Consider the following 24,720-nt stretch of genomic DNA (forward strand, 5'->3'; position numbering starts at 1 on the left):
TAGCTTGTAGACAGGCTGACCTCTAACTCAGAAGATCCACCTGCCTTTGCCTCCCAATTCCTAGGATTAAAGGCATGCACCACCATCACCTGGCTCCATGAAACCTAATCATTATCCCTCCCCCCCAAATGTAGGGTTTCCTTGCAGTGCTAGGGATCAAACCCAGTCAATTGCATGTGGGGAAGCATTAAAGGTATATTACATTACAGAGCTTTCAGTTGTTGGCAGTATTTTGTTAATCTAGATTGGTTAAATTCACTACCCTTAGTTAAAGAATTATATTGGGTTTGCCTTCTATTGACTAGTGCTTCAGCTATCCTTGGCTCTAAGGAGTTTAAAATTATTAATCTGTTCCTATGATGAGCAGTGAAAACTACTGCTGCCTTTTGTAGTTTATAGATTGAAGACTGCTGGAAGATCCAGAATGTCTGTCGGGTTATATATAGCAGTGCACCAATACATCCAGCTGTTGAGATGCCTGGCTCTGGCTGTCCTAGGTTCCCAGTTCACCTACTACTACCTCCTGGGTGCTGGGATTTAAAGTCAGGTGCCACCACAACCACCTGTATTCTTTTGAGAAAGGTTAAGAGACATACTGCCTACTCTGGCTTCCAGCTCAGTAATTTTCCTACTGGAGTATTTGAATTACAGTTCGATGCTATGTTTAGCTTTTGAATTTTTGGTTTTGGAAACTTTTGTATTTCTGGCAACCTTGTAACTCTGGAACAGGCTGGCCTCAACTGCGTAGACACGCCTACCTCTGCCTCCTAAGTGTTAGCATTGAAGGATATGCCATCAGCACGCAGCTCAGTATTGCTTAAGTATGGAATACTGTACTTGTTTTTTGAACTAAAAGTAATAAAGCTGTATCAAATGTTAAATTTTCTCAGAAGTTCAAGGTCACCTTGGCTATGCAATGAATGAGTCAAGCCTGAGTACGTGAAACCCTGTCAACTGACACCTTTCCAGCTGAGCCCCCAAATTTGTCAGCCTGGTAACGCAGGTGTGTACAAAAGCGAAGCAGGTGCAGTCTTTAATTTCAGCATTCAAGAGTCTGAGGTAGGATTGTTAACGGTTGGGGACCAGCCTAGTATAACAATCTTTCCCCTAAAAATCCATTAATTGGTGTAAAAAAAGTCTTATGTGGAATGCAGATCCTTGCAAGGACATAATTGAACAGGACAATCTCTGAAGACAGTTGACTTATGGCACAGGTGGCCCTCAAAGAGCTAGAAATAAGCACAAGGTTAAATAAAGCCTGACTTAGAAGAAAACTGGATCACCAAAAAAATGTACTAATAGCATTTCCTGTTACCTCTAGATACTAATGACTTCAAAAAGTAAATTAATTCGGTTCTTAGTGGACTTACTACCTCATTTTCCCTGTATTCTCAAGGTTGTATTAAAAAATCTTGCTAGTATGTATTAGAATCATGAGGTCACATCCAGTACAGATCAAAATCCTTACATGGGTTTGGATATCTGCATCACCCTTATGGGCTAGGGAAGGATGCTCTTCGTTTCCGTTATGGTAAGAGAAACCCTAATCCCTTCCTCCTGAGGGCACAGCCATCTGCTTGCTCCTTACCAACAGAGATCTCTGTACTCCAACATCTCTATATTTCAGTACGAAAAAAATTAATGATATTTTCAGCCAAAGTTCATGGGTTGGGGAAGCCTGGAACTTACAGTTTAGCGAAGTGCACCAAGTGTCCCAGCAATCCAAGACAACAGCATACTGCGACAAGGAATTTAGGTAATCCAAGTTGCCTATCCGTGTTAATTTTAGTTTATTTAATTTTATGTGCATGGTGTGAAGGTGTCAGATCCTCTGGGACTTCAGTTACAGTATGAGCTGCGAGTGCTCTTAACCGAGAGCCATCTAAATAATCTGGGCCTGCACAGTCGTCACGATGAGGATTCTAGAAAAATCTTATTCCTTGGAGATAGTTTGGAGGTAGTTCTAAGAGGATAATTCATAACATTGAGACACCTGATGCTTGATAATACTGCGACTATTTTTGCCCGGAACCCAGACAGTGGCAAGCGACATCTAATTTCAAAATTGGCGGAATCCAGTATATCGAGTGTCAAAGTAGACAGGAAAACGGTCACCTTTACTCTTTGGGTGGGGGAGGGTCTCTGTTGGGGCAACAAACACCGTACAGCTCAAACACGTGGTTTTTTAGAGAGCGTGGGAAAAGGGGAAAAAAAAAAAAGCCTGCCAGGACTTAAGATGTCTGCCGAAGACCCTCGCATCTGCCAGAAGAAGCGTACCCTCTTCCAAAATGTCCTCCCGCAGCATTGACGTCACTCCGCCGGCTCACTCAGAGCCAGAAACCAAGAGCGCTCCAATCGGGCCCAGGCCACGCCCCCGCGCGCGTCACTTCCGGTGGTGCAGCAGCCATTTTGTCAGTGGCCAGCGGATCCCGCGCGCTGCAGAAGTGCAGTTCCCCCTGGTTACCGAGTCGTCGGTTCTCCCTTGGAGCCGCGGGCGCCCTCGGGGAGCGCCCACCACAGGCGTGGGCGTTGCTCCTTGTGCTGTCGCCACTGCCGTTGCATCTGGACGGAGCCGGAGCGCTGTCTGCCTTTCCCGGCCGCTGACAGGCCCCCTCAGGGCGCTGCCATCGGCGATGTCAAGCGAGGAAAGCTATCGGGCCATCCTGCGCTATCTGACGAACGAAAGGGAGCCGTACGCGCCGGGCACTGAGGGCAATGTCAAGCGGAAAATCCGCAAGGCCGCCGCCTGCTACGTGGTGCGCGGCGGGACCCTGTACTACCAGCGGCGGCAGCGGCACCGCAAGACCTTTGCGGAGCTGGAGGTCGTGCTGCAGCCGGAGCGGCGCCAGGGCCTCATAGAGGCGGCCCACCTGGGCCCCGGGGGCACTCACCACACCCGGCATCAGACCTGGCACGACCTGTCGAAGACGTACTGGTGGCGAGGTGAGCGCCGGCCCGGGCGGCGGGGCGGCGGGCTTGCGGGCCACGGCCCGCCCACGAGGTCTGCGTGCGCCCGTCGCGAGCCTCGGGGCTCGGGCGCCTGGCCCCTGGCCGGCCTGCCGGCGGGCGTTCGACTGCGCCGGGGCCGCGGAAGCGAGCCGCACGAACGGGCGGGGGACGCCAAAGCAGCCGCACTTCCCCACAGGAAGGAGGCCCGGCAGGCGGGGGGCGGACCCTCGCCCGGGGTGGGGCTTCAGGGGGCTTCCCCCGGGGCAGGGCCAGCCGCGGAGGCTGGGGCGCGGCCTCCCTGGGCCCGCCTCCTCGGGCCCCTAGGGAAGGGGGGCGGGCCGGGCCCGAGGCTCAGACCCCTCCTCTCTGCCCTTGGTGGCTCGCCTAGACCCTGGGCTGCTGTCGTCAGCGAGCCCGATCGGATTGGGCCAGTGGGTTTGGGAATCTCTGGTTCCCCTGCCCGCATTTCTCTGATTCTGCAACTGCAACATAAAAAAAAAAAACAACAACAAAAAAAACGCAGTTAGGAGTAATTGTGATCAGGCGTTTGGAGGCCATTTTTTAGAGCCTTAGGTGGTCTTAAAGACTGACAGATACTTTTTCTTGGGGCAAGGGGCAAGATGGGCACACCATCATAAGAGATTTTATTAGGAAGCATCTATACCGCTTTGGACATGTTTTCCTCCCTTGTTTTGAGTATGGCAATCTTCCTGCCTCAGCCTATTAAGTGTTGGGATTACAGCCCTGATTTACCAATTACGGTGATGTCAGATCCTGTTTTGTGTGTGTTTTTTCCGAGACACGGTTTTTCTGTGTAACAGCCTTCGCTGTCTGGAACTCCTGGAACTCACTCTGTCTAGCCTTGAACTCAGGTCCACCTGCCTCTCTGCCTTCTGAGTGCTGGGATTAAAGGCGTGGGCCACCACACCCGCCTGTTTTAATAATCTTTTGATTTTTGTCAAAACGGCCCCTGGAACTGTGAGACTACGCCCGTTGAGAAAAGATAAGGCTACCGTGATTCATTGACTTAACTATTTAGGCTTAGGTTACTTATAAGTTACTTAGGCTGGCCTCAAATGCCTCACTAGCTGGGATTACGAATTTGTGCCACCGGGACCTGATGTAAGTGATTGTTTTGGGGGCTAGAAAATAATAGCCATAGCTGGGCGGTGGTGGTGCACCCCTTTAATCCCGGCACTCGGTAGCAGAGGCAGGCGGATATCGGTGAGTTCGAGACCAGAGCTGATTCCAGGACAGCTAGAACTGTTACACAGAGAAACCCTGTCTCGAAAAACCAGAGAGAGAGAGAGAGCGCTAAAATTTTTGATCTGGGAAGCACGTGAAAGCAGAAAAGCATATTTTTAGTTTAATGTATGGGAATATTTTCCCTGTATATGTGTATGTGCACAATGTATGTACCAGTTGCCCATGGAGGTCAGGGGAGGGCATTGGAGTTAAAGAACATTGTGAGCGTGGGTGCTTAGAATTGAACTGGGGTCTTCTGTAAGAACAGCAAGTAATTTTTTTTTTTCCAAGACAGGGTTTCTCTGTAGCTTTGGAGCCTGTCCTGGAACTCCCTCTCTTGTAGACCAGGCTGGCCTCGAGATACCCCTGCTTCTGCCTCCCGAGCGCTGGGATTAAAGGTGTGCACCCCCATTGCCTGACTCATACTTGACTTTTTAATAAATCTTTCCCAGAAGTATAAATAATATATTTATAGTTTCTCTATATTGGCTGCTCTGTTAGGACTAATAATAGAGATTTCATTAGGAAGAATTATGCCATTCTTAGCTTTGGAGAAATTGTATAAATTATAGTGACTTCACCTATGAGTAAAGCAGTTTTGCTTATAGTGTTTATATATTTTTAAGCTTTTTTAGATTTAATTATGTGTATCTTTTGCTTGCATACATGTGTGTACACTACATGCATGCCTGTTGAATTCCCAGTAGCTGGAGTTATAGATGGTTGTGAATTGAGCCCTGGTCCTTTTAAGAGAGCATAAGTACTCTTAAGTACTGAGCCATCTCTCCAGTCCCTCTAAGTTTTTTGTTTGTTTTGTTTTTCGAGACAAGATTTCTCTAACTTCTGGCTGTTCTGGAACTCTCTTTGTAGAAGAGGCTGGCTTTGAACTCACAGGAATCCTCCTGATTCTGTTGCCCAAGTGCTGGGATTAAAGATATGCATCACCACTGCCCAGTCAAATTAATACAATTATTATTATTACTATTATTATTATTATTGGTATGTGTGTATATATGCAGGCCATAGGGAGCTCATGCTTTTCGTACTGCAGCAGTCAGGTTGAGCAGCAAGGGCCTTTATTTGTTGCATTATCTCATTTGTTCTAAATTCTAATTTTTGTTAGGTTTATTAACTTTGTCCAAATCAAGGCTATTTTAAAAACTCTTGGTAGTCTTTCTCTTCCTTAGAGAATTCCTTTGTGGATACAGTCCAGAGTTACTCTCAGTTTTTATTTATTTACATTTCTTTCTTTCTTTCTTTTTCTTTTTTTTTTTTTTTTTTTAGATTATTTTATGTGTATGGGTGTTTTGCTTGTATGTGTACTCACTGATGCCCACAGAGGCCAAAAGGTATTGGATCCTGGAACTGGAGTTAAGGATGGTTGTGAGCTACCACGTGGGTTCTGGGAATCAAACTTTGGTCCTCTGCAAGAACAACAGGCTAGCCATCTTTGCGGCCTTCGTTTCATATTTTAAAAAATGCCCGAATTAAGTAAGATGTGGTGGTGTCTGCCTTTAATCCTAGCACTTGGGAAGCAAAAGCAGGCAGATCTCTGAGTTTGAGGCCATCCTGGTCTACAGAGTGAATTCTAGGACAGACAGGGTTACACAGAGAAACCTTGTCTCTAAAAACAAACAGACAAACAAATAAATGAAATGAAAAAATATCTGAATCAAGCCAGGCCTTTGATCCTAGCAATCCAATCCCATTGTTAAAGAAGCAGAAGAGGTTCACTGCAACATTGAGGCTAGCCTGATCTACACACTTAGTGCCAGGACTGTAGAGGGAGAACTTATCTCAACTCCATGCCCCAAGGAATCTGAATTAAATTTTGAAGGAGATGAAATTCTGAAGAGTAAACTAGAGTCATAGCTGCATTTTGTTCAGATTGGCTTTGGCAGATATTTATTGAATATAAAGGTATAGTATGTTATAACATATTAAAGACAGTTCTAAAGGTAATGGATCCCACCACTTGAGAGGCAGAGGCAGCCTGGTCTATATAGTAAGTTTGAGGCTTGCCAGAGCTATCCAGTGAGACTCTGTCTAAATACAGAGAAAGACTTATCAGTATCCTACTTTACTAATTTCATGTACTGCTTCCCTCTGCTGTATGATTCTGATTCCCCCGCCCCCAGGGCTGGAATATGCTAATATAAGATTTCTATGCATCCAGAATGAATCAAAATTCTTAGCAGGTGAAAACTGGTAAACATCTAATGCTTTAAAATGCACTACAAAACTATGATGTTTGATAGATTAGGTGAATTAAACATGTATTACACTTAAGGATTTTTCAACTCGAAAGAGATTATTTTGATTATAATCCCATCATAAATTGAAACATTTATATTACTAGAGTTCAGAAATCCTGACCAGGCATAGTGGTACACACCTTTAATCCCAGAACTTGGGAGTCAAAGGCAGGTGGATCTCTGTGAGTTACAGGCCAGTTACAGTAAAGGCGTGTGCCACCACCGCCTGGCTAATTCAGATGTTTTTCAAGTTAGGATATGTTATGTGTTCGCATAATGAGATACTTTAAGGATGCAGTCTAAAAGGCCATGTATGTTTTATAATGTGTGTTATGTTTATATATGCTGCTTTTAGGGTTTTTTCTGGTTTATTTTTTGGCAAAGATTAAGTTATTTATTATGTATATAGTGCTCTGTCCCCATGTTTTACTTGCACGCCGGAAGAGGGCATCAAATCTTATTATAGATGGTTGTGAGCCACCATGTGGTTTCTGGGAATTGAACTCAGAACATCTGAAAGAACAGTCAATGCTCTTAACCTGAGCCATATCTCCATCCACTTTGAGGTAGTTTTAAACAATAATTTTAGTGTACATATGACTGACCCATCACATGGAGTCAGGTACAGAATTTCTTATTTGTGACATCATATTGATACTCAAAAGTTTTTGATTAAAAATACATATAAATATATTATTTATTTCAGATATATGGATGTTTTATCACCATGTATATCTGTGTACCACTTATAGGGAGTTATGAGCCACCATGAGGGTGTCTGAATCATTTCATTTCTTCAGACCCAGTTTGGTTTTTGTTCATTTGTTTTTGGTTTTTATTTTTAGGTTAAGTAAGGTACTCAATGTAAAATTTATTTTTATGTTTCTATACTCTATGAACAACACATTTTTTGAAGATTTACTTATTTCTACTTATGAGTGCTCTCTTTGCATGCATGCCTTGCTCACAGAAGAGGGCATCATATATGGTTGTGAGCCACCTTGTGAGTGCTGGGAATTGAACTCAGGACCTCCTGAAGAGCAAGCCAGTGCTCTTAACTGCTGAGCCATCTCTGCAGCCCAAGAACAATCTTTTATTAGTAACTTGACAGTCAAAGAACTATGACCCAGAGGACCTTTGTGGGAAAATAATCTTGTATTGAAGAGCATTAAAACCAGTTCCCCTAAATGGAAAGGAAGATTTCTTGGCAGTTAGAGCTTGGTAAATGCTTGGCGTACAATGTAAATATCAAAAAGACTAAGCACGATATAGATATAAATATTTCAACCTCATTTTTACATCATGTAGTTTATGGTGGCGCACGCCTTTAATCCCAGCACTCGGGAGGCAGAGGCAGGCGGATCTCTGTGAGTTCGAGACCAGCCTGGTCTACAGAGCTAGTTCCAGGACAGGCTCCAAAGCCACAGAGAAACCCTGTCTCGAAAAACAAAACAAAACAAAACAAAAAGTTTCTTATTGGATAATGTTATTTTAGAAGAAACATCATAAAAGCATCCAGCTTATATATCTTAACTTCCTTTATCCCAAGACATGCTCTTAGGGATTACAAGATGCCTTCATAAAATGTACTGTTAATTTTTCTGTGCTGTTACTTATTTTATTTTAAGACAGGGTCTCTGTAACTCTGACTGTTCTGTAACTTTCTGTGTAAATCAGGATGGCTTCAAATTTACAGAGATCTGCCTTCTCTGCTTCCTGCGTGCTGGGATTAAAAGTGTGCGTCACCACGCTTAGTTCTGTTTTTGATGAACAATAAGAAAAGCTCTAAATGAGAAGAGAGTAGGAATAGTTCCTTGTGAAGTCTTCTGACAACTGAGTGACATTGTGTCTTAATTCAAATGGGTAAGAATGGGTAAAAATTACTCTTATGCATAGGAATCTACACATACAAGGAATTGAGCACTCTATTCTTGTGGTATTTTTTCTCATCACATAAAATATTAAGAGCAATTGCAAGATTAACAGCATGATATGGAGTAAAAATTTTGCCATAGTTGAACTTTGGGGTTCTCCACCCTCCCAAGACAAGGTTTCTTTTTTCTTTTCCTTCCTTTCCTCCCTCCCTCCTCCCTCCCTCCCTCCCTCCCTCCCTCCCTCCCTCCCTCCCTCCCTCCCTCCCTCCCTCCCTCTCTCTCTCTCTGTCTCTGTCTCTCTCTGTCTCTCACTCTGTCTCTCTCTCTTTTTTGGACAAGGTTTCTTTATATAACAGTCCTGGCAGTTGTGGCTGTCCTGGAACTCCCTCTATAGACCAGACTGGCCTTGGACTCAGAGCTCCACCTGCCTCTGCCTCCTGAGGGCTGGGTCTAAAGGCATATGATACCATCAGCCAGTGTTGAACTTATTTATTATTTATTTGTTTGCTTGCTTGTTCATTTATTTATTTAGTTAGTTAGTTTTGGTTTTTCGAAATAGGGTTTTCTGTAGCTTTGGAGCCTGTCCTGGAACTAGCTCTTGTAGACCAGGCTGGCCTTGAACTCACAGAAATCCACCTACCTCTGCCACTACCGCCCAGCGAATTTTTTTAAGGTGTATTAGGGCTGGAGAGGTAGCTCAGTGGTTAAGAGCATTTGTTGCTTTTGCAGAGAACCCAGGTTCAGTTCCCAGCACCTATCCAGTGGTTCACACCATTTGTAACTCTAGTTTGAAGGGACTGGACTCTTCTGATCTCTTTGGGCACCAAGGCACACACATGGTGCACCTAGTCAAAACACTTAAATTGATATGCAATGGTTCTTAAAGGAAAAATTTGTTGTTATTTTGTTTATTTGTTTGTTTCTAGACAGGATTTCTCTGTGTAGCCTTGGCTGTCCTGGAACTAGCTCTTGTAGACCATACTGGCCTTGAACTCACAGAGATCCTTCTGCCTCTACCTTTATGCGTACTGTGATTAAGGGCATGCACAACCATTACCTGGCACTTAAAAGAATTTTTTAAAGAGAGAACTTATAGTGAACTAACTTAAGAAAACACTAGGTAGGCAAATTTAAGTAGATTTCACCTGATTTTGTATATGACTTCTCTATTTCCCCTTGGCAGAGCAACTCCTGACTTCCATCTCCTTGTCCTCCTCTTTGAGGAGTTAGAGCTAAGAGTTGAGTTGTAAAATAGTTCTCAGGCCTTGAAGTAGATAGGGACTTAGTTTTCTTACCATTTTCATCCTTATTCAGATAAGTTTTGATGAAGTTTCTCTAGTACTACTTGAACTCAGTCCCTAATACCTTTTTAGGTTTTTTTTCCCTAAGATTTATTTAGGTGTATGAGTGTTTTGTCTGCATGTTATGTATATGCATATTTGATACAGAGGTCAGAAGAGGGCATGAATCCTGTTACAGATGGTCGTGTTACAGTTCCCATGCGGGTACTGGGAACCAATCGTGGGTCCTCTACAAGAACTCTTAACTATTGAGTAAGTGCTCTTAACTACTGAGCCATTCCTTCACACCCCACTTTAAATTAATTTTTCATTATTTTTATTTTATTTTGATTATATCTTGCCCCGCCTTCCCCTTTGCCAGTGTCTTTCACAAAACACTTAATTTATGAATCTCTGTTGACTATTCCATAACTATTGGCTTCTTTTAAAGATTTATTTGTTTATTATGTATATAATGCTGCCTGCATCTATACCTGAGTTCTAGAAGAGGTCACCAGATCTCATTATAGATGATTGTGAGCCACCATGTGGTCGCTGGCAGTTGAACTCAGAACCTCTGTAAGAATAACCAGTGCTCTTAGCCTCTGAGACATCTCTCCAGCCTCATCTATGCAGTCTTGTTAAAGCAATATCATAACAAAAGTAGGTTCATTGTGGAGAGTAGATTTGGAATGACACAGGAGTCAGCCTCTCTAGCTGCTTATTGCCACACATCTTCTGCTGTTACGAAGTAGCAGGCCAGCCTTCATATGTGGGCCTTAGTCTTGGATTCCCAGCTTCAGGACTGACCAAATAAATTCTCGTTACAAATGACCTAATCGTTGATGCTCTGTTATAAAGCAGTACTAGACAGATTAATACACACACACACACAAATACACACAAATGATTAAGGTTTAGTATAACTATTCAAAAAACATTTACAAAAGCATAGACATAAAGACCAACAGAGTTGTATGCTAGTGTCTGAGAGGTTTAAAGTCAAAAACAATTTTTTTAAAAAGAAGACCTGATTTTTTGTGTATGTGTGTGTTCATGCGTGTGTACGTACGTACATACGTACATATGTACGTACTTGTGTGCCATGTGTGAGTGCCAACAGATGCCAGAAGAGGGATCCACTAGAGTTGATGTTACAGGCAATTGTAAGCTATCTGACCCATTGGGAACTGAACTCAGGTCCACTTAACTGCTGAGCTATCTCTAGCCCAATAGATTTATTTCTGCATGAGGTATATTGGGGATTTTTTAAATAATTTGGAAAAAATGTTTCTCATTATGGCTTGAGCCATATTAGCTATTTGTATAGGTCAAGACAGGTGAGTATTGGCTTCATGTATTTAACAACAGGGATATATTATAGGTACTGAGGACTGTATTAGGTGATTTTGAGGTTTTGTGAATATAGAATGTACTTTGATGAACTTAGATGGTATGAGCTATATTATAGTATCATTGTCATATATTTGGTCCATAGCTGTCACAAACATCATTATACAAAATACAACTATTTGATTTTTTTTTTTTTTTTTTTTTTTTTTTTTGGTTTTTCGAGACAGGGTTTCTCTGTAGCTTTGGTGCCTGTCCCGGAACTAGCTCTTGTAGACCAGGCTGGCCTCGAACTCCCAGAGATCCGCCTGCCTCTGCCTCCCGAGTGCTGGGATTAAAGGCGTGCGCCACCACCGCCCGGCCTACAACTATTTGATTGCATGGATGCCTTGTAATCCACAAAGAAATGGACAGGGATATATAATCATCTTGTGCTAGGTGAAATTGAATACTTGATAATAAGTAAAAAAAAGTCTGTCTCAATGTGGAAACAAACCACAATTCATATACTTACATTTTTGAGATAATATGTCTCACATTCTGAAGAATTAACTCTGCATTCTTCATGGGTGTGAGTGTGCTTGCATATACATCTGAACATAAATTAGTGTATGCATAAAATTCTTCAACTGTCAAGTAGGAACACTTAAATTTGATGTTAATTTTGTTGTTTGTTTTTGTTTTTGGACTGAAGGTATATTAAAACAAGTTAAAGATTACATAAAACAGTGTAGCAAATGTCAGGAGAAGCTTGATCGCTCCCGTCCAATATCAGATGCTTCAGAAATGTTGGAAGAATTGGGGTTGGACCTTGAATCTGGAGAAGAAAGTAATGAATCAGAGGATGACCTGAGCAACTTCACTTCACCTCCAACCACAGCCTCCAAGTCTTCAAAAAAGAAACCAGTATCTAAACATGAACTTGTATTTGTAAGTGTGCTTTCTGTCCAACTTTCAGTCTTAAAGGTTTTTTGTGGTTGTTTGTTTTTCCAAGTCAGTAACATTGTTAGGCTATGAGTGCTGAAACTGAAGGGGTTGTATTTGTCTAAAGTAGCAGTTCTCAACCTTCTAATGCTGCGACCCTTTAATATGCTTCCTCATATTGTGGCGACTCCCAACAATTAAAAATAATAAACAAACAATCGTTTGTTGCTACTTCATAACTGTAATTTTGCTACTGTTATAAATGGTAATATAAATATCAGATCTGCGGGATATCTGATATGTGACCACTCTCAAAGGGTTTTTGACCCCCAAGGGGGTTGAGACTCACAGATTGATAACCACTGCTCCAAAGTAAAGCTTATTTAAGATATGTTGATTGCCTACTATGTTGTATGGGCTAAGTGTATACTAGTTGTTAATCTTCATTGAACATAATTCTTCACCATTAATATAGTATCCTATTTGTTCTTAATTAGTATCCTGATTTTAACTCCTCCCCTCTTTTGTAATGATGCACCGGCACAAGTTTATGGAATATTTTTCTGAATTAGGCTGTGGGTTGCATAGCAAATTACTCTAACAAGGACTTCTGCTTGTTGGGTGTTTTTGAGACAGGGTTTCCTTGTAGTCAAGGCTGGCCTTGAAATAGTTACATAGGTGAGGATGACCTTGAAGTTGTGATAATCCCGCCTGCCTTTAGGTATTACAGTCGTGTTCCACAGATGGTGGTTTATGAGGTGCTGGGATCAAATCTAGGCCTTCATACATGTTAGGGAACACTCTACCATCTGAGTTACATCTCTGTCTTCCTTGCTAGGTTTTTGTTGTACTTTTTGAGACAGGGTCTCTTTATTGTATCTTTGGCAGTCCTCAAACTTTCTGTGCAAAACAGGATGATCCAGAACTCAACAGAAATCCTCCTGCTTCTGAATCCCAGAATTAAAGGTGTGTGCCACCATACTTTAATTCGTGGCTAGGCTTTTGGTTGTGTTTGCTGATTTGTTCATATGTTTTGTTTTAGACTACTAAATCAGTGTCATACATACATCATAACCTTTTTGCCCAGAAAGAAGAGGCAACAAAAAGTAGGATAGTTTTTGGCTAGGATCAAGTAAAACAGCATGGCTGAGGATGGTGGTGCACACCTTTAATCCAGCACTTGGAAGGCAGAAGCAGGAGGAGCTCTGAGTTCTAGGCAAAACTGGTCTACTTAGTGAGTTCTAAGTTAGCCAAAACTACATAGAGAGATCCAGTCTTTTAGAACACAGAAAATAGTAATGTAATTTACTTAAGATTATAGAAACAAACTGTTTGCCTGTTAAAAAATAATGGATTTTTGTTAAGGGTATATATAATACATTTCTCTCTCTCTCTTTTTTTTTTTTTTTTTTTAAATAACATTTCTTGATCTCAAACATGTTTTGACAGGTTGACACCAAAGGAGTGGTAAAACGTTCTTCTCCAAAACATTGCCAGGCAGTTTTGAAACAGCTGAATGAACAGAGGCTTTCCAACCAATTCTGTGATGTTACGTTGTTAATTGAAGGTGAAGAGTACAAAGCTCATAAGTCTGTTCTGTCAGCAAATAGTGAATATTTTCGAGATCTTTTTATTGAGAAGGGAGCTGTTTCTAGTCATGAGGCGGTCGTGGATCTTTCTGGTAAGATTTTTGTAATACCTTTGCTATTTATTAATAAGCATATTCTCAAAGGGAAACATGTATCTTCCAGATAAAAAAAGTTCAGAGCCAGGAATAGTGACACATGATTTTAATCCTAGCACTTGGGGGGCAGAGGCAGGCAGATCTCCATTGGTTCAATGTCAGCTTGGTCTACATAGTTTCAGGACAGCCAGAGCTACATAGTAAGACCCTGCCTTCAAAACAAAACAAAAGAAAGAAAGAAAAAACCCTCTAACAGTATTATTGTAAATTGAATACGTTAAGGGACCAGGTGTAGAAAAATATATCTTCGGATCTCTGCTGGAAATCCCATACTAGATTATAGTACTGAAAGACCCCCCGAAGGATGTCTTTCTTCTGGAGAGACCCCCTACCCAAGGATCAGTCGAGACCACTCGTGCGGATGCAAACAGCAAGAGGATTTTTTATTCTGTCATGACAGGGTCCTTCAGGTTCGGGATATGAAGGACATCCACAGCTGTTACAGCCCATCTTTTAAAGCAAAAAGCCACAGAGACGGGGGGGGGGGGGGACCTGTAGGTTGTTTTTTAACTTATTGGATTGGCTTATTCAAAAAGGCTATTACCAATAATTAGCTGGAGAGTGATTGCCAGATCAGATGAGGTAAAGGGAAACTTCTGAAGGTCACTTTGCCCCTTCCCAGGGACTAAGTCAAAACATCAGTAACTGAGTCAACACCTAAGGGTTATCATGCCCCTATTCAGGGAGATGGAAAGTTTCCAACATCTCAGTACGTGCATGCATAGCTGTTATGTCCTTGGTTCCCAGGGGAGGTGGGGAAGTACTGAGAGTCATCATAAATGACTTTAGATTTTTCTTAAAGTTTTACATTTTCTTAGGGTTGAGGGGGCTTACAAATGCATTTAGAGTCTTTCAGTACAGAGCCAAAGTGACAAGAAAACATGGTTCTGGCATAAAACCAGACTTTGGGGACAATGGAATACAGTAGAGGGGCCTAGCAATGAACCCATATAGTTAGGACTTTACTTTTGACAAATAGACATTGGGTAAAAACACTACTTTAACATAGTGTTGGGCAAACTGGATTTATTCAAGGAGAATGACACTAGATACATATCTTTTACCAAAATAATTAAAAAGTGGGTCAAAGATCTTAATGTAAGACTTGAAACTTGAACTACTGGGGAAATACTTCCAAGATACAGACATAGGCAAGGACTTTTTGAAAGAATCTATGAATGAAATTTCTTGACATTGAAAAGCAAAGGGAAAAAAAACAGTGAAGAGACAGCTTACAAATGGTAAGAAAAAGTCTGGAATTGAACTCAGGACCTTTGGAAGAGCAGGCAATGCTCTTAACCACCGAGCCATCTCTCCAGCCCTTACTTGTACTCTTATACAACTTCATCACCATCTGTTTGTGAAAATAGTATTACAGTCATCACTGTATAGTGCTTTTTTCTTACATTTTAGCTATATTATATATTCATATATATATATGAATTAAAGATTACCACTGAGAGTAAAGCACTGAAAAGCAAATTGAACTTACCCTGTTACAAAAATAACAATCCAATACTTCATAGTATTAACTAATGATTATGATATAATTATTTTATTCTTGGATACTAAGATAAGCAAACTGTAGCCCAGTATCTATTCTCCTTTCTATTTTTGTAATGAAAGTTGGGCATCTCTACCCATTGAATCTCCTTTTCAGCTATAATGTCAAAGCAGAGTGGTTATATTAGATACCTTATGACCTGCAGTATTTATTACTTGATACATTGCAGAAAGTATTTAGTAACCCTTGCTTTAAATTGAAGATAAGGTTTTATGTATCCCAGACTGGCCTTAAACCTTATGTATCCCAAGCTATGACTTTGAACTTTGATCTTCCTTGCTCCAGTTTTTGAATGCTAGAATTACAGGGATAGGGATACACCACACCTGGTTTTACATGTTAAGAAGGTCAAACCCACTTCTTCCTACTAATCAAGAATTCTAGCAACTGAGCTACATCTACATCCCTGGGCTCAAAATTAGGTGGTTGTTTTTTAAATACATTTATTTAGTATGGGTGTAGGTGTGGGGGCACTTGTGTGCCAGGCAAGGCACAGTTGTCGAAGTCTGAAGACAACTTGTGGAAATTGGTTATCCTTCACTGACTGGGTTCTAGGAAATGACCTCCAGTTAGCAAGAGCCTTTACCAGTGAGTCATCTCACTGGCTCCAAATCTTTGTTTTTAATGTGCACATGTAGAATACTTTGTACAGTTAAATTTTATAGGTCAACTATGATTAGAAAATATAACTATCTTTAACATGTGAAGAGAGGTAAGGGGACAGATTGGTTGGTCCCTGTCTATTCATTTTCCTATCCCCTCCCCTTTTTTACCCTCTATTCTCCAGCAACTGTTTCTTGAAAGGAAGTGAGGAACCCCCAGGGTTCTAAGGAGTACAGTTTGAAAATGGCTGCCTTATAACCGCTCTTGAGGTAGTAAGTCTGTTATTTTCTTCTTTACAGTGGTGTAGAGACTCAGCTCATGGATGTGAGTTAGTCAGGGTTGTTTAACAACAACCAGAAATGAGAGAAAATCCAGTGGTAACTAAGTGTAGAATAATGGTAACAGTTGGCTTTTCACTATATTCTTTCTTTGTCACAAATCCGTGCTATTCTTAGAAAGTCGTTTTGTGGTTATTAACTTTTTCTTGCTTTTTTCTTGTTTCATACAGGTTTTTGTAAAGCAAGCTTCCTTCCTTTGCTGGAATTTGCCTATACCTCTGTACTTAGTTTTGACTTTTGTAGCATGGCTGATGTAGCTATCTTAGCTCGCCATCTTTTTATGTCAGAAGTTTTAGAAATTTGTGAAAGTGTACATAAACTAATGGAAGAAAAGCAACTGACAGTGTATAAGAAAGGTGAAGTACAGACAGTTGCATCTACTCAGGACTTACCAGCGCACAATGGAACTACAGCACCACCTGTGACTAGGAATGAAGCAACCACAACTTTGTCGAGTGAACTCGGGCATTGTGAGATTGTACTACTGGTAAATGGAGAATTACCAGAAACAGAACAGAATGGGGAGCCAGGCCGGGAGCCTGCGCCTCAGGTTTCCCCAGAGGCTGAAGCTAGTGTGTCCCCCATGGAATGTATAACTGATCCCCATATTGAAATGGAAACTGCTAGCTTAGCAACAACTACCATCCAACCAGAGACAGAGACTGCAGTCATCAGAGAAGATGGCACAGTTACTGATGTTCATCCTAAAGTTTCAAAAGAGAATATAATCAATATTTCTCAAGAGGACAGTGATATAGGAAATGACATCTTGCCTGAGGACATCAGTGCCAAAGACTTCTCAGATCATAGTCAGAGCCCTGACCAACCTTTAAAAGATCAGGAAACGCTAATTGAGACCACAGAAAAGACAGACTCAGGCCCAGATGATGATACTTACAGAAGTAGGCTTAGGCAGCGATCTGTTAATGAAGGGGGCTACATCCGGTTACACAAGGGCATGGAGAAAAAGTTACAGAAGCGGAAAGCCATTTCTAAGTCGGCAGTTCAACAGGTATGATACAAAATAGGTTGGTTTTTGTGTCACTCTAGCTTGAGGGAATTCTAGTAATTAACTTAATGCCTACAATAAAAATGGTATGGGAGAGGGAGTGTGCTTGAAGTATTGTATTACAAATATATAACATGACCCATGACTTTAAAAATGATACTGAAACTGCATATGGTGTTGCATGTGAGGCAAAAGGATTTCTGTGAGTTTGAGGCCAATCTAGGCTACATAATACCAGGCCAGCCTGGGCTACTAGCAAGAGCATGCCTCAAAACAGGAGATAATAAGTGCATTTTCTTAGATTGTGTTTTCTGTCTGCTTAGGTGGCCCAAAAATTAGTACAAAGAGGGAAAAAGATGAAACAGCCCAAGAGGGATGCTAAGGAGAACACTGAAGAAACATCTCATAGATGTGGGGAATGTGGAATGGTTTTTCAAAGACGATACGCCTTTATAATGCATACATTGAAACATGAAAGAGCTAGAGATTACAAATGTCCGGTAAGTACCTGAAAGCTAACTGAACTGATAGCTCTGTTATTCTACTACATTTTTAAAAATAAAATATGAAGTCTTGTACTGAAGCCCAAGCAATTCTCCTAATTCAGGCTTTCAAGTGCTGGGATAACAGGCATGCACAACCACACTCCCATCCCTTTCTTATATGGCTAAAAGATTCTGATTCATGTTATTTATTTGCCCCACCTGAATATTCTTCCAACTGTGCTTCCTTAGGAAAAGGACAGTGAAAGTTTGTTTTTACAAATAGTAAACTTGGGCCTAGAGAGATGGCTCAACAGTTAAAAACATTTGTTACTCTTTTTTTTTTTTTTGGTTTTTGAGACAGGGTTTCTCTGTGGTTTTGGAGGCTGTCCTGGAACTAGCTCTTGTAGACCAGGCTGGTCTCGAACTCACAGAGATCCGCCTGCCTCTGCCTCCCAAGTGCTGGGATTAAAGGCGTGCGCCACCACCGCCCGGCAACATTTGTTATTCTTTCAGAAGACCTAGTAATGGTTCCCAGCAACTCATGCTGGCTCACAACCACCCATAGGCACATGTTTCATGCACATACATACACATAGGCAGGCAAAACAAAACACATAAAAATTAATCAATCTAAAAATTAAAAAAAAAGACATTAAAAGGAAAGGTAACAGAAGAAGAGACCTAGACAACTAAATTCTTTCTACTAATAATTGTATAAAGTGATTTTGAACTAGATTGGTAATAGAGAAAGCTGAGATTAAACCACATTTTTATTATAGAACAAGTCCCAAGAATTGATATTTGAGAGTAAGAACAATTACATTACCACTCTTTGGCCAGGGATTTTCCCTTCTCTTTGAGGGGTGGGGGAATCATAATTGTCCTTGGGGACAGTGTACACTGAGGGTAGATATCTATCCCAAACCAAAAACTGAAACCTTTCAAGTTCTTTCCTTACTCAAGTCCCATGAAGTTAGGATGCAAACCGTTAACCAATCTTAAAATGTTTTCTCTGCAAACAGAGAAGTCTGAAGGTCAGTAACAAAAGACTTAGTGACATTTTTGGCCAGAGCCTTGGGTTGATATCAGAAACTACTGCCTCCATGTCAGTGTCTCTTTCTCTCCTTCTGGTGTGGATTGGTGCTGAGGATGGCATCATGGGTCTTGCACATGCTAGGTATATACTGTCACAGTTAGTTGGTTTTTGTTTTGTTTTCTACCCAGTTAGTTTTTTAAATGTCTTACTCTGAAATACAAAGAAATATCACAGATCTTAGGATAAAAGATTTCAAGAAAGGTTGAGGAATTCAAGTTCTTGATAATAAAAAATAATAAAACCTGTCACAAGCAAGGAGGAGTGATAGTGTACAATATGGGAGGCAGAGGTAGGAAGATTGTGAGTTCAAGGAAAGCCTTAATTATATAAATGAGAACCTGTCTCAAAAAAATGAAGTCCACAAAATGTGATTTATATAAAAAAGAAACTGCATTATTAAACAACCAGATACAATCAAGCCCTCCATATTGATAGATTCCATTCCCTCAGATTCAAACGGTGCATGTTAAAAATATCTACTGCAGGGCTAGAGAGATGGTTCAGCCCTTGAGCACTTGTTGCTCCTGTGGAGGATTCAGGTTTGGTTCCCATCACCCACACGGTTAGCTAACAACCATTCATTAGAGTAAGGGGATCTTACTCTTCTGATTCTGCAGGCACCAGGTATGTATGTGATGTTCATGCATACATGTAGACAAAAATCCTTCTTAACATAAATACAAAAATTAAGAAAAACATTTATAGGATTTTTATGCTAAATGCTAAATATTACAGGTCTTTTCATCATTCCTTAGAACTTTGATTGATTGATTTGAGATAGCGTTTCTTTGTGTAATAGTTCTGGCTGTCCTCCTGGAACTTGCTTTGTAGACCAGATCTGCTTGCCTCTGTCTCCCAAGTGCAGTACTACCATCCAGGTGATAAAATGCTCTTAACAAAAGGAATTGAAGGGAAAAGGCTTTATTCTGGCTCACAGTTGAAGAGCTGCATCCATCCAGTAGGGGGATCAAGGCTGCAGGAGCTTGAAGTAAGGGTATGGTCACATGAGGTACACAGGAAGCAGAGCTCTGAAGAAAGGCAGCTCAGCACTTTCCCTTAAGTCACTTTTGTCCTGTATTTTGTCACAGCAACGGGAAAAGCAATCAAGACAGTGTCAGATGCATACCAAGGGACAAAAGCACATTGAGGAAAACAGCAGCTTTTAAGTAAAATTTGGTCTCCAACAATGATCTAACTTGAAGACTTAACTTTATGATGGATTTATTATGATGTGACCCCACTATAAATGGAAGAACACCTAGATAGTAACAAATACCTCAGAAAAGTTGGTATGTACAATTGAATAGAAATAGGAGTGGGAATAAATGGGGAGATTAGACTGTTTTGAAATTTTTAAATAATGTTTTTAGAGCATGAATAGGAAGAAGGGAGGGAGAAGCCAGATGTTTTCATCTTAAAAAGCTGAACTCTAGAGCAAGGCATGCTGGCACACGCCTTAGATCCCAGCATTTAGAAACAGCAGCAGATGGGTTTCTGTGAATTTGAGACAAGTCAGGGCTACAAAGAGGAGAGACAGAGAGACCTTGTCTTAAAAAAAAAAAAAGACATGCAGAAGGTTTTGCCTAGAATACTGGATAACAAGAAGTTCTGAAGTTTGCATCTGTGGCATGGATGAGCAGAGTGAAATTCAGAAGGACAAGAATTAAAATTAGAAGACAAGGAACAGTGTTGAAAACTAGATAGAGCAGGGAAGATTTTTAGTGATCAGTTGGTACATATAAAGAGACATTAGCAAAATAGAGAATAAAAAGGGAAAGGATCAAAGTACATCACATAGCTCATGTTTGATAGTGTTCATAACCAATAACCAAGTACAGTGGCTCTATAATCTCAGCATTCCAAGGCTGAGGCAGGAGGAGAGTCAGGAGTTTTAAGGCCAGCCTAGACTTCAAGGTAAGTTCTAGGCAGACTGGGCTACAGAGGAAAACCTGTCTCAAATAAAACTGGTCGTATATGAACTAATGTGACATAGCTATATTATTAAAGTGGGATGATGGGAATCAATAACATGTAGGGTGGAGAGAATCAACTTTTATATGCATTCTACTAGGTTTTTTAAATAAAAATTTTAATATGGTGATCATATATATTTTCAATTTATGAGACATAAGAGCTTTCCTGAACCCCAGTCACTATAAGATAAAATCTGAAGACTATCATACTTTTCTACTTTTCCTAGTCCCTATTTCATTTCCACCTAAAATTCTTGTTATTGATATATAGATAATACTTTTTGTGTGTGTTCTGGTATAGTCTCTTGGTAGTTGTGCCAGGATTCAAACCCAGGCCCTAAAACAGATCAGAGAAACCCTCTATCCCAAGTAACATAACAAACTCTACTATTCCTTTAAGATCCAACTCAAGCCTTCTCTAAGATTTATTTACTTATTACATATCCAGTGTTCTGCCCGCATGTATGCCTGCAGGCCAGAAGAGGGCACCAGATCTCATTATAGATGTTTGTGAGCCACCATGTGGTTTCTGGGAATTGAACTCAGGACTTTTGGTAGAGCAGCCAATGCTCTTAACCTCTGAGGCATTTCTCTAGCCCCTAAGCCTACCTTAATTATGCCCTCTTAAAATACTTAGTTATCTCCAGAGTCTTTTCTTTTTTGTCTTTATAATCTGGTCCCTAGTACTTTTCAAAATTTTATCTTTCTTTTAAGACAGGGTCTCATATGGCCTAGGCTGTCTTTTGTGAGTATGTAGGTGGTTCTGTGCTGCAAATACTTAAACCTCTGATGAGATATCTTCCCAGTACCATATATATTAACCTTAAACTGTATATTTGTTTATTTATAATTATAACCAGAATTTGAAAATTGAAATGTGAAATTTCACTTAACATTTTATATAGGAAGAACATTTGTTTTGCTTTTTTAGTTATGTAAAAAGCAGTTTCAGTATAGTGCCTCATTGCGAGCACACCTTATACGACATACAAGAAAAGATGCACCTACTTCATCTTCATCCAATTCCACATCTAATGAGGCATCAGGAGCATCATCTGAGAAGGGAAGAACCAAAAGAGAATTTATATGTTCTATATGTGGAAGGACATTACCTAAATTATACTCTCTTCGAATACATATGCTAAAGCACACAGGTGTAAAGCCACATGCATGCCAGGTAAGGGCCTATTTATTTATTTCATTATTTAAAGAAGATTGGAAATCAACTGCAATGATGACATGGGTTGATAATGTATTCTCTGAAGTCATCTTTACTCTTGTTAAATGTTAGGGAAGTTTATCTTTGGTTCGTTGCCTACATTAAATATGAACACCTGTTGTAGTCTTTAATTTACTGTTGTAGACTTTAACTTGAAGTCATTATTTGAAATGTTTTGGTGTCCATAGTACCTATTCATCACCCCAATCATCCCTTAGCCTTTAGTAGAAATTACCTGTAGTAAAAAAGAATATATGGTATAAGCAAATACTGCTCAAAAAAGTCCTACCTAAGCTATCTTTTTGTTGTTGGTGAGGATTGTGGGTAAGTAAAAGCCAAAACTCTTGGTTAAAGAATACTGTGATTATCCAGCTTTGGGCTGTTTGGAACATGGAAGAGTTTTGAGCAACACCGATAGCCTTACATATGAACATGACAATTTATTATCAGACAGTTGTGGAACTAGTATAGTTTTGTTTTAGCTTTTTAAAACCATACATGAGCATTGCATCTGTATCACTCTGCCCCCCTCATGTCTCCAACTCTTTCTGTGCACCCCTCATCCATATTTGTGTGTCTCTGTGTTGTTACATTCATATATATGCATACATATGAATGGTTCATTTAAGTCTGCTCATATATACATGCATGTGTCTAGGGTGGATCACTTGGGATTGGACATCATGTGGAAACTGGTCCCTGGAGGAGACTGATCCTCCTTCTCTTTGCAGCCATTGAACCCCATCCTCTATAGCCCCATAGCTCTTCTTATTCTTTTTTTATTTATTTTTCTTATGGGCATTGGTGTGAAGATGTCAGATCCCTGCAACTGGATCTTCAGATAGTTGTGAGCTGCCTGCCATGTGGGTGCTGGGAATTGAACCTGGGGCCTCTGGAAGAGCAGTCAGTGCTCTTAACCACTGAGCCATCTGCCATCTCTCCAGCCCCTTGAACAGGGTCTTATGTAACCCAGGATGGCCTTCAGCTGGCTATATAACCAAGGAGGGCCTGCTGAAGGCGCAAGTCATAAACAATCCCACACCAGTTTGGAATTGTGATTAATAGGGTGGTATTTATTTAAAGGGGAATAAACTTACAGATCACGGTCCCAGACAACAGCCCTCTGCGCACACAATTGGGAAGAAGTCTAGTCGCCGGAACCGGAGCAGGAAGTAAAGAGAGAGAGGAGGGAAGTGGCCGCTTTTTTTAAAGGGAAAGATACCACGCCCCAATGGGCTGGTATCTTGGCGGCTATTGGCTGGAGGAGCGGAAGGACCTCCCGCAACACCTCCCCCTTTTATTTAAGTAAGAGAGTTCTAAACCTACTATGAAATTATATACAATAAGTACAAATATCCTATTCTATCTTAGGTCTTATATAATAAATAGCTTGGCTAAGTCATGAGTCGAAAGTAACTACATTTATATAGTCTTCAACCCCATCGAAGATCTGAGAAGGGAAATAATGTTACCTGAGTAATTAGGAAGTGCAATCAAACAACTTCCAAAACATGTAACAAATCACAGAGACAACTAGCTACCTGGGCAATCACCCAAGGTCACGTTTGCAGCGATGAAGCAACCAACTTTGGCTAAGGCCTAACATAACTGACACACCATTTTCAAAGGCAAGAAACTTGTCAAAACTATCTTACCCTGTCTTGGCAGGATATGACAGTCCTGTTTTTTCCATTCACAGATACTCTGTATTTCTGTCAGTGGTTGAGGTATGGGTATTTCTTTACCCAAAGGCCAGTTCAGCAAAGAAGAAAGGCTCCAGGTGGAGTGTCTTTGGTGCTCAACATTCTCTCGGGAATAGAGCGGTGTTGCCAGGAGCAATTGTGTCTCACTACCACAAAACTCTGAGTTAGATTAAAGGCCATTTTCTACAGCTCTTTGAAGAGGTTGAAGATTATCTATCTATACTGAGTATAATCTCTATGTATCTAAAGAACCTGATTAGTCTAATTATAAATGACAAACTTAGAATACTATTGATCTATATAATTCTCAATACCTATCTAACTTAAAGACTAAGACAATAAACAACTGTGAAACAAATGAGGACAATGAACTCCAAATATAAACATGTACAAATATACATTGCAGTATGGTAAATATATATCAATACACAAGCAATATGTAAGTATCTTAATCAGAGGTAGAAATGTACACTGCAATATGGTAAATATATACAATATATATCAATACAATATATGTCAATACATAAAAAATGTTTTTAAACAGAGGTAGAAACATGCATGCATACAATAGTCAATATAATTTCACTTTGTATCAATATATAAGAATCGATACCAATACATTTGTCTCAAAACAATAACTCACAAGTACCAACAAGTACCAATCTATTATCCCTCTTTTTTTTTTTTTTTTTTTTTTATTGATCCCTAAGCTTATTATAAAATTCCTTCCCCAACCCTCAACCATATACCAATTTATAATCAACCCCTAAATGATGTCCCTAAACCCAAGGGCAAACTTTACTGGGAGAGGGGACGTCGTCCTCTAGAGTTACTTCCAGCTGTCATGGGGGCGACGTTCTTTCTGGGGGATCCTGTGAAAGTAAAATGATGGTTAAATTTCAAGATCGATGTCTTTTAAAATTGCAAATAGTCTCTGAGTATTTTGTGCAGGTCTGGCCAGAATGTTGTATAAGAGGTGCACCATTTCAGCTAACCAAGTTGGGATCGTCTTGTGCAGCTGGTACCCAAAACAGGTCTTGTAGTAGCGCTATCAGTATCATGACATCATATCAACCAGGTGGAGTCGTTGTTATGGGGCCCCATCTTCT

At 40.6% G+C, this 24,720-nt stretch overlaps 1 protein-coding gene across 2 annotated transcripts in view; it reads left to right on the plus strand.

Annotated features, from left to right (window-relative positions):
* Positions 1-2,409: 2,409 nt before the first annotated feature.
* Zbtb11 (zinc finger and BTB domain containing 11) overlaps positions 2,410-24,720 on the plus strand; it is a 37,738-nt gene continuing 15,427 nt past the window's right edge. For both annotated transcript variants that reach the window (XM_057763681.1, XM_057763680.1), the window contains exons 1-6: positions 2,410-2,943; positions 11,648-11,883; positions 13,327-13,558; positions 16,297-17,138; positions 17,459-17,635; positions 21,621-21,866. In XM_057763681.1, the coding sequence (XP_057619664.1) occupies positions 2,634-2,943; positions 11,648-11,883; positions 13,327-13,558; positions 16,297-17,138; positions 17,459-17,635; positions 21,621-21,866 (2,043 nt within the window). In that variant the 5' untranslated portion in view covers positions 2,410-2,633. The remainder of the gene's footprint in view (positions 2,944-11,647; positions 11,884-13,326; positions 13,559-16,296; positions 17,139-17,458; positions 17,636-21,620; positions 21,867-24,720) is intronic.

This window comes from Chionomys nivalis, chromosome 3, assembly GCF_950005125.1.
Source record: "Chionomys nivalis chromosome 3, mChiNiv1.1, whole genome shotgun sequence".
Lineage (NCBI taxonomy): Eukaryota > Metazoa > Chordata > Mammalia > Rodentia > Cricetidae > Chionomys > Chionomys nivalis.